The sequence below is a fragment of the Gadus morhua genome, chromosome 14, assembly GCF_902167405.1.
Source record: "Gadus morhua chromosome 14, gadMor3.0, whole genome shotgun sequence".
Classification (NCBI taxonomy): domain Eukaryota; kingdom Metazoa; phylum Chordata; class Actinopteri; order Gadiformes; family Gadidae; genus Gadus; species Gadus morhua.
This window is the reverse complement of record NC_044061.1, coordinates 8307325-8317657: the sequence shown is the minus strand read 5'-3', so window position 1 is coordinate 8317657 and position 10333 is coordinate 8307325. Positions and strand designations below refer to the sequence as shown.

The 10333-nt window shown below is 42.7% G+C and overlaps 1 protein-coding gene across 1 annotated transcript; it reads left to right on the top strand.

The window, feature by feature from the left end:
• The first annotated feature begins 134 nt into the window (after positions 1 to 134).
• Positions 135 to 7195, top strand: ccne1 (cyclin E1). The gene is made up of 12 exons (XM_030377426.1): positions 135 to 468; positions 990 to 1040; positions 1242 to 1326; positions 1717 to 1779; positions 2022 to 2188; positions 2444 to 2579; positions 3093 to 3239; positions 3732 to 3827; positions 3952 to 4086; positions 4321 to 4432; positions 4893 to 5053; positions 5965 to 7195. Exons 2-12 carry the CDS (start codon positions 1027 to 1029, stop codon positions 6163 to 6165), a joined length of 1317 nt encoding a protein of 438 aa, XP_030233286.1. The 5' UTR covers positions 135 to 468; positions 990 to 1026; the 3' UTR covers positions 6166 to 7195.
• The last annotated feature ends 3138 nt before the right edge of the window (positions 7196 to 10333 follow it).

Here is a 10333-nt window from a genome sequence, read left to right as displayed (position 1 = left end):
CACGCGGTATTCAACACTTCCTGTTTGTAAGCCCCGCCCCTTCTGTCATTGCCGCCGACCCGCCCCCCACTTGATTTGCCGGTAAAATGTGAAATTTAGTTTTTTTAATATTATGGGGTATTTATTAAAGCAACTGTGTTGTGAAACACTATTTTGAAGGGAGAATACCGAGCGGGTTCGAGGTGCTGTATGTACAGCGGTATAAAGAGGACCGGCAGTGTGTTGTTTAGCGCCAAGTTAAATCCAACCTCCTGACGTGTAATGCATCAAGTCATCTGTTACCAAAGAAGGCGCAAAATAGTCGCGCCAGCAGCTCAGAAGAACCAGCAAGCTGTCGGCTCACACACAACCGTCTGTGTGACTCCAACCATACTGACACTCTTAGTGTTTTAACAATTTGCCGACTCCTGCGTACTAAAAGCAAAGCTCATTTGCAATAAGAGTGTACTTCAAGCGGGCAATCTTGAGGTGAGTTGAGTACAGTGTACACTTTAACTTTGTTGGGCTATTTTATTGCTAAGCTAATGCTAATTAAGGTCTAACAATTAAAATGCTTGCGCATATTTTCGAGTTAATCCCTACCAATGACCATCACCGACATGTCATTGCAATTAAAGTCGCATAAGAGAATTGATGAATGGAACTCTAGAGATCCCAGCTGCCTGGTGTTCGGCCATTATCTTGCAAGCCAGCTGTCCAAAGTTGGCAAAAAATAATGGTGTTCCTATTAACGATATTCTCCACCAACATACGATGTTCAACATGTAGGCTTCGGTCTTGCCATCAATGTGATTGTATGAGTTATATTTGCAATATTCGGTGTATATTGTTGACGTGAACACATCATGTCCGCCTTCCATTTATTTCCCCGCGCTGAGCTGGGCTTTGTGTCCGCAGAAAACGAGCTGAGAGTGGGGGTTGGGACTGTGTTTTACTGTGTTTTAAAAGTGGAAAATTGTATAAACTAACAGCCAACATCGTCTCCTTAGGTTTGCTCTCAGACAGAGGGATACGCCTTTGGGTATAATGCTAGGAACAAGGTAAGTTTAACGTTATTATGGAGCCTACAGTGTGGCGTCAAAGAAAGTTGTGTGGATTGGTGCGCTGCTAGCGGGCTCAGCTAGTTAGCCCGCTGCTACTATATCTCCCCTTTTTTGTACTGAAATGGGGTTCAACCCTAATGCAAAGGTCAACGTTGTCTACATTGCATTTTACAGATGTTTATTTTATTTTCTTCGCAGGCAAGAGGCAAAACCAAAGTCTGTTGCTGCGCTTCCTCATGATAATGCAACGCGGTCGAGGAAGAGGAAGGCAGATGTTGCTATTGTAAGTTGTTGGATGGCAAGCTGGTTACTTGTTGATTGTTGCTCTAGCTTTATTTTGCAGCGTAACATGTCTGACATGAACATACGGAGGACGTAGCTATATTGAATAGAGAACTTGGGTAGATGAATACAGTGAACGCATTAATCTAGTCTGATACTAGTGTCCTAAGCATATATTTCAGTAGGATGAAGCTGTCTAGGTCACATTGCTAGACTGATTTGTGTTTATTAATTAAGTTATGTGATTGGAAAGTACTTGACATGAATGGCATATGATGATGCGGGTACAGTTTTTTATATTTACCTTGATTCAATACTTGACAGATTGCATCCACATTTATATCAAGGCAGCAGCATATGAAGCTCACCTATCTCTATGCTCATTCCTCAGTATTTGCGTGATCCAGATGAGGAGGTGGCCGAGATGACCCAGAAGAAACTTCGGGATTCAAAGGTAGCTAATTACCTAGATCTCACCCATCAGGGCAAACCTGTATCACATTTGCCCTGCGGCTAGTCAAATGTTGGTGAAATCTTATGAACTTTCCAAGATTAATTAACGGTAATTGCTCCCCAATAGTTTTCCAGGTTTTAAATGCTGCCGTCCCTGGAAATCAGTATTCATTGTATTTCATTTAGTATCGTAAATGGCTTCTGTGTCGTCAACCTAAGATTCTTTTTCTCTGTCTTTTCAAGCATGGCAGGTGTCCCGACACTGGTTGTACAAGTCCACAGAGGTGGAACCCCACGCCTGATCAGGAAGAGGACCAACCGGTTACCCTGATCAGTGGGGGATTCCCTCACTACACATTTGGCCACATTTTTGTCACCCCTGTGCGATCATCCCCGCTTCCTGCACTATGGTGAGCACGCCTTGTGGTCAACGGGAAGTTAATTCAAGTTTTTACCTTCTAATGTTCCTTAACATTGGGTAAAGGACTTGAAGTTAAGATGAAATCCTAACGTCTTTAGAACATTTAGATATTTATTGTATTAGATATATTTAGATATAATCAGTGACTGTCGTAACGAAAAAATTGATATAACTGGTTTGTCAATCTGTGTTAAAAAGATATTTATTAAAATGTATTTCCTACCCTATTTAATTTGACGCTCAGCTGGGCCAGTAAGGACGTTGTGTGGCACAACATGCTGGAAAAGGACAAGAGCTACATCAGGGATGTCCACATGATGGACAAGCATCCGCATCTTCAGCCCAAGATGAGGGCCATACTGTTGGATTGGCTCATGGAGGTCTGTCAAACAAAAATCCAATTAAACTTGATGCCTCATACAAAGTTGTTTGGCATTTGGTCTTTATCTGCTCAAAACATCCATTGAAGTGTCATGTAGTCGTATAGCTCATAAATCCATCCGTGCCCAGTGCATTACCCATTGTGGTGGTATTTCCGTGTTGTGTCTCAGTAGGGCTGGGACTATTTGAACACAAAATAGTTATGATGAAGCACTCCCCTTAGCTAGAAGGAACTCTTTCTAACCATTAAGACATTAGGCCCATTTCCACCCTTTCCCTCATACTGTGGGAGTTGCACAGTATGGTTCAGGGGGATTGCGGGGAGGCCACAAGTCTACTCATCAATTTAAGGGAAAGGATGCATTTTAATCTTAGTTTTGCATGCCACACTCTGCAGAAATAGTTAGTTGTTTTGCTCATGTATTTGTCTTTACAAATGGAATGTCCTGTCATAATGCATACACGTTTTCTGACCACAACAATGAAGTGACCAATGATGTGTTGAATCCCAGGTCAGTGAGGTGTACAAGCTGCATAGGGAGACGTATCACCTGGCCCAGGACTACTTTGACCGCTTCATGGCCACGCAGAGCAACGTGTTCAAGTCCACGCTGCAGCTCATTGGCATCAGCTGCCTCTTTATCGCCGCCAAGATGGAGGTTAGCATGATAGCCGCTCTTGGGAAACATTGCCCTTTTCCTGTTGGCGTGTGCGTTGTTTATGTTGCTTGTGCATGGTGTGGCGGGTTTTTATGCAATGTTTCACAATGAAGATCTACTCTTCTTTTTGTTGATGTGATGGAGTTGTTAAAAGTGTGGTGTAGTTATTGAATAGATCACGATTTTTATCAGCAGTGTCTCGCAGTCCTTTAATTATGAACACATGGGTGTTGCCCGATCCAAGATGGTCTTCGGCTCTCGTCTGTAATCAGTTTCAGCACTTGGATGCACCAGCTTCTCCCTGTGTGAATATGAGTCATAAACCTGGTATTCTGCTGAGCCAATCAATCATTTTAAAGGGAAATGGGATCAGGGAGCTATGCTCCAGTAGTTGCCAGGGATCAAACTTGTGACTTTCTAGATACACACACTCTGCTCCAACCGCTATAGTCATTGCTGCTTCTGATCAATTGTGGCCTCTCTCTTTTTCAGGAGATGTACCCTCCAAAGGTGCACCAATTCGCCTATGTGACGGACGAAGCCTGCACTGAAGATGAGATCCTCAGTATGGAGGTCATCATCATGAAGGTAGGGCAAGATGGCGATGCAGGGAACATGCTCCTCCATCTTTGCAGTAGTTTGCGTTACGTGCTCCTGTCAGGTGCTTATTCAAATGTCTTCTCTTTCTCTCAACGCCGTCCTCTGTGCTCAGGAGCTGAACTGGAGCCTGAGTCCACAGACGCCCATCTCCTGGCTCAACGTTTACATGCAGGTGGCCTACCTGAAGGACACAGAGGAGCTGCTCATCCCCAGATACCCCCAAGCCACATTCACACAGATCGCGAAGGTGCGTACGAGTAGACTTGTTGAATTCTTGGTAATGTGTCACTTACCAAGGTGTGCTCTATATCTGGATTCAGGGATTGTAATTCTTCCCTAAACCATAGTGCCAGTCAATTTACAATAAATGTTAAACTGACTATTGCAATGGTATAGACACATGGTAATACAGCTGTATGATGTATGTATCTAAATGGGAACATGCGGTTTGAAGTGGTCGTTTCCCTTCTCTCTTCCCCAGCTGCTGGACCTCTGCATGCTGGACGTGCGGTGTCTAGAGTTTCCATACGGTGTTCTCGCTGCCTCGGCCCTCTTCCATTTCTCCTCCTTGGAGCTGGTGGAGAACGTGTCAGGTAAAAGACATGCGCAGAGGTTAAGGGAGCATCTGTCCTTCCTAACGCCGTTCAGCCAGTCCACTGCATCTGTGTGCTAGTTGCAAGTAACAAGGTGCAACTACTGAATTCACAAATTTTATGAATCTGGCACAGCATTAGGACTTTGACTTTCTGAGCAGGATACCGTTAATCAGTGTATGCATAGTTTCTCATCTATTTTACTTATTAATTATTTATCCATACTATGTGACCTAAGCTGAAGGATACTTTAAGATGAACATTAGGGATCAGAGCCAGGAGCTTTCTGGTCAAAGACAAAACCCCTAATCCACTAGACCCGTAGCAATTTGACTCTATTCAAAGGTGTTTGTATTCCTGAAAGCCATTCATATTTGTATAATGTCCCTTGTATTTGGGGGACCAGCTCCATATTGACGGTCCCACTTGCTCTCTCTCTCTCTCGCTCGCGTCAATGCAGCCCTGAAGAGGATGGAGGTGGATGAGTGCGTGAGGTGGATGGTGCCCTTCGCCATGGCCCTCCGGGAGGAAGGCGACGGCTCCCCCATGAGGACCTTCCCAGGAGTCCTGGAGGACGACGTACACAACATCCAGATACACACCGGCTACCTGACATGGCTGGTAAGGCTTAGCACCACCACGCATACACTGTGCTAGGGGTTTGAGCGGGTACAATACGTCTCGGGGAGTTCAAAATGAGCCCTGCTAAAATTATGGACACAATTACTGTGTAACCTGAAATTGTTTTAATTTCATGGAACGCCAGTTATTATGGAAAGCGATTTTAAAACAAAAAGACAAGACCTATTGCATAAAATATAGAGTATTTGACATAGAATTGCAGCTAGGCAATCCATGTTCAGAAGTATTGATTGGCTATTTTTATTACTTTTCATATGACTAATTGCTTCTCCTTCATATTGAGGTGCATGAATTGTGTAGCATAAGAAAATGTATTGATAAATGTGTGTTCTACCGAATTTGCAAGTAAAAGCCAATGGCTTGTGACACCGCCATATGTGGAAAAGCTCTCGGTTCATGGTTTCATTTGCGGAAAATACAATAAAAATGGATTGCCGATAGCGTACTTGTGGTGTAGGCCCGACGGAAAAGCAACAAATAGAAAGAATTGCATATTTGTTTCTAATATGAACCATACTCTGCTACATGTAGGTGAATGATGGGCATAGTTCAGTCTCTGCAAAGTCCTAAACCCCTTTTATTAATTCATTCTTATATAGTTAACTTTACATCGAAGCGATTTGCTGTGAGCATAGAACGATAGACTTCATGGGCATTTTGCTGAAGTATACCGTCACACTGAGGTTTGAATCTAGGGCTTTTCAGCTGGCAGTCGATCAACATGGCTGGTTCACCACCTGTTCCGAAATATACAATTGCTAATTAAGTGTCAAGCAAAGTGTACAAAACGAAAGAAAAATACTAAGTCCCCCATTCTCAAAATGGCAGCAACGACCCTGCAGCTCACTTGATGGCACCACATAAAAACGTTATGTACGTTGCATTCACAGGACAAGGCCCACTCGTATCAGGCCTCTGAACTGGAGCACCCTGGCAACTGCCCCATGCCCTCGGGGGTCCTGACTCCGCCCCTTAGCAGCGAGAAGACGGAGGAGGTGCTCAGAGTCAACGCTGCCGCAGTCGCCGCTGTCTGCAGCATGGGACAAAGGCTGAGCGCCAGCTCTGATCCGGAGCCCAGGCCGCGTCATTAGAGGAGTGGCAACCGGAAGGCCCTTTTTTCAAACAAACAAATGTTATCTTCACTTTGCCCGTCCGGAAGAACGAGGCCAGCATTACAGACATGTGGATTACTCTGACGGGACGGAGGCTGAGATGGCGAACCAGGCTGTTAATTAATCGTTGAAGAGGTCCTTTTTTAATTATTGCTCGTGCTGCTCACACCAGACCAAAAGCTTTTTTTTTTCGTTCTGTTCGAGATCGAGTGGGATGAATTGACTTCAACACAATGGAGGGGGGGGTGCTTTGAGTGGGGGAAATGCTAACTTTGTACGTAATAACTTAATGGATACTCCCCTGGGCTGCTCCTTCTCATCTGCCCACTTATGTTTGGTGTTCGGTCCACATGCTGAGCAGATAGTTGAGGCGGAAATTGAAAGGCTCTCTGGAACAAGACCACTCAGTCACTTTTAGGAATTCCAGAAAAAACAAGAATACGCTTTGGATTAATTACCGTGAGGACCCTTTTGTCAACTGTAACTTTTTCCTTTTTTTTTTAGGCAGAGGTTGAACTAATTGAAAATATGTTTTTAATATTTTCTTTGTTTGGAGTGAGTGTTTTTAATTATATTATTTGCAGGTGTTTTTACAGGGGACCCACTAGCCCACAAACATTTTACCAGGGTCATCTTTGACTCTGTGCTGCTATTAAAGGGGGACTTTGCATAATGGTGGGGAAATGTACGCCTGTGTGTGTGTGTGTGTGTGTGTGTGTGTGTGTGTGTGTGCGCCTGCATGGGTTTGTGTCTCCTACCATGCCATTTTGATGGAGGGGACAATTTATTATTTTTTTATTTCCCATATGGGACCAGTAGCTCTGCTACCTTAATGGAGAAGTGAACCAGCCAAGCTTCTGAAGCTCAAATGGTTGATTGTATTTCTTTTGTTGTTTTTAATCCCTCCCAAACCGTATTTTCCCACCAACGGTAAGATTTATATTTGACATTTTAAACTGAAATGCTGCTACATATATTTTTCAATAAAGATTGTCTAAAGATCATTTTCTATATTCTGGCTTTTATTTAAACCTATATAAATGTATACCTATGTTTACTGTTGAGCAAACAGGAGAAACAAGGACAACTTCTTCGGCTTCCATTTTCAATACCTTCTACACTACAATATCAATATGCTTATGATGAACATTCTGCTCTCTCGTCTATTCTCCCAAAAGCTGGACGTTCCCTCGAGTGGTTGACACCGCCATGTGCTTATGACTGGCTGAATGTGAGCCACTAATTGTAAAGCACCTGAGTGGCGACAGGTTGGAAAAGCACTACAAATGGTGTCCATTTATGTAAATGGACACCATTTATAATGGTATTTTACAAAACATTTATTGTTTGAAGAAGTACTTGAGCCGTACTGGTACGACACCGCAGTATTAATTGTTTAATCATTGCTCGACATTTGACTACGCTCAACTTCTTTGCTAATATGGCTCTGATACGGACAAAGATGCCTCAGGTGCGTCGACGATAACAAGAAGTCAATGATCGAAGTTGTGATGAACTAGTCGACTAGGTTGCATCAATTTAGTTTAAATAAGTAGACGAGCAGCGTTGAACTGCACAGAATGGCCATATTTAGAGATAAATGTTATTATGACGCATGTCATTGTGAATGTTCTATCAAAGTAAAAATCGGGAGTAAAACATATTCAGACCCATAACGACGACGGTGAAAGTATGTAAAAACATGAAGTTTGCCCTCTACCTCACTATTAATCACTGTTTGAGCTAATGACGGTATAGGGCATTAGTTGTGACCCAACATGTTGTTGGGTCACTCTCGGGGCTGAACTTAAATTAATATAGCCTATCAATTTAAATTTATGTAGCTAGGTTACCTTATTTCTTAGTGCTACAATTATTATACAGTCAAACTTGTCAGTTGAAACGAAAAGATGACGTGATATCGTTTGAGGCTAATTCAGCATCTCACCACTGTACTCTGCATTAGACCAAACGACCACTTGATGGCAGTATAACACGGCGGTTTTATTTTAGACTTTTAGAAAATGGTCTACAGAATTATTTCAAATGAGTTGTAGCTGGTGATGTACAGATTTCAAATACTACCCATATATACTGATTTTCAGCCCTTGGAGTTAGGCTACATTTTTTTTCAAAACTAATAGGCCGTCTACCAATGTCCAAACAACAATCACTGTATATTTCTGTTTGGAGTGTTTGGCTTATACATGATATATAGGCTATGTTTAATATGGCTCTCGGATTTAATGTTAATAATTTTGACCGTGTGGTAATGTTGTCTTTTAGATCTATCTGGTGTAAATAGTACATACTATTATTGTTTTATGACTTCTTTTGGACCGGCGCTCTGAGATGTGTGTGCCTGTTTGTCTGCCAACTGTCAAGCTTGTTGTCAAAATGACTAATACAAAACATTTTCAAGATGATATTACATCACAATCCTATGATGCATAATTATGAATAATCAAGTTAAGATATTTTATGTTAGAAGAGTGGATAAATCAATGGGTTAGGCCTATGTTTTTGTATATTTATATATATATATATATATATTTTTTTTTATATATGTGTACACGTAGCCTATATGATGTTGTCGGGAACACCCCCATCCCTATTCTGGACACGCAACACCATACAACAACGAAGAACTTCATCGACTATTAAGGAGTGCGTCACATGAAAACTAGATCAGTTGCGGTTTAAACCTCATATTGTTGGGTAACCGGGGTAAAACTCCAATCGCAGATGTAGGCTTGTTGGTCCCTATGGGTTACCCCTCCTCGCAGCGCCAGCGCTGCCACGAGTACCCACGGTGTTGTTTGCGACAGCTGAGTCGCGTTAGATCGGGGCCAGACCTCCCTCAGGGCTCTGACACCGTCCCGTGTAAACAAGCAGCTTCAGTGTATATCAGGCAGACGCTTTGATGTCACCCGTCTGACTTCATTTCTTTCTTTCTTTTTTTTTCTTCCTCCTCCGATTGCAGCAAAGTTGCATGCGAAAGTATCCGTGCGCTCCAAAACTCCCCTAGTTAATGATCAGAAAATGCCGCATAAGTGACTGCAATTAAATGCAGAGCATGTCATCCACGTCTATCAGTCCGAGAACAAGTCCGGTGGATAATGAGGAACCAGAACAGCCCCTGCCTGCCAGGTTTCAACTCTATGGTACATGTCAGTTCGCACTGGGAATATACTGCACATGCCGGTCTTTCTGTCACGGTGTTTAAACCTACGTCTGTCTCCCTCTTGTGGCCACTCTAATTAACCACATCAGGTCCACTCGAGAAAGCAGTTTGTGTCCCCTATATTCAGAGGAGAGAGAGAGGCGATTGTCCCCGAGGAACTAGCTGGTCTTGTCACATCCAGGATTTGTGTATTTGCGTGACAGTTAATTATAGGTTACTTATCAGATCATAACAAATGCCACACACACACACACACACACACACACACACACACACACACACACACACACACACACACACACACCATAATGAGCAGTGGACTATTTACATCAAGTCAAGAGCCACAGCTGACCTCATTACACACACACACACACACACACACACACACACACACACACACACACACACACACACACACACACACACACACACACACACACACACACACACACACACACACACTAGACTATTTAAGGCTATTTAATATTGGAATCATTTTAGCTTTGGTCCATGCATTATATCACCTTTTGTTCATCCTAAAGACAGCATTTGGCCAGCTGTTACTTAACCTTCACCTGTTGTCTACATCACGTTAAAAAAAATAATACCTTCATACCTTGTTGTCTCTGAATATCAGAGCACATCGAGTAATGTAGAATGAAGCATGTGTAGATTATGAATATGAATGATTTCAATAAATAGCTGTTTACTGTATGGGTGTTCATGTGAGTTTCTTTATAAGACTGTATACGGCAGATGTGTTCAGATATGCTTGTGTTTGTATTCTTGTGCATCTTTGTAATTGATTGTCTGACTTTTTGCATGAATTTGTGTGCGTCTGTGTGTGCGTGTGCATGTTCGTTAATCCATGCCTGTGTGTCAACCAAGAGAGGCCGTTTCCTGTCGATTCTTCCCCACACATCCCGACTCCTTTTTGTCCATTGTAGCTCCTTTAATTAAAGT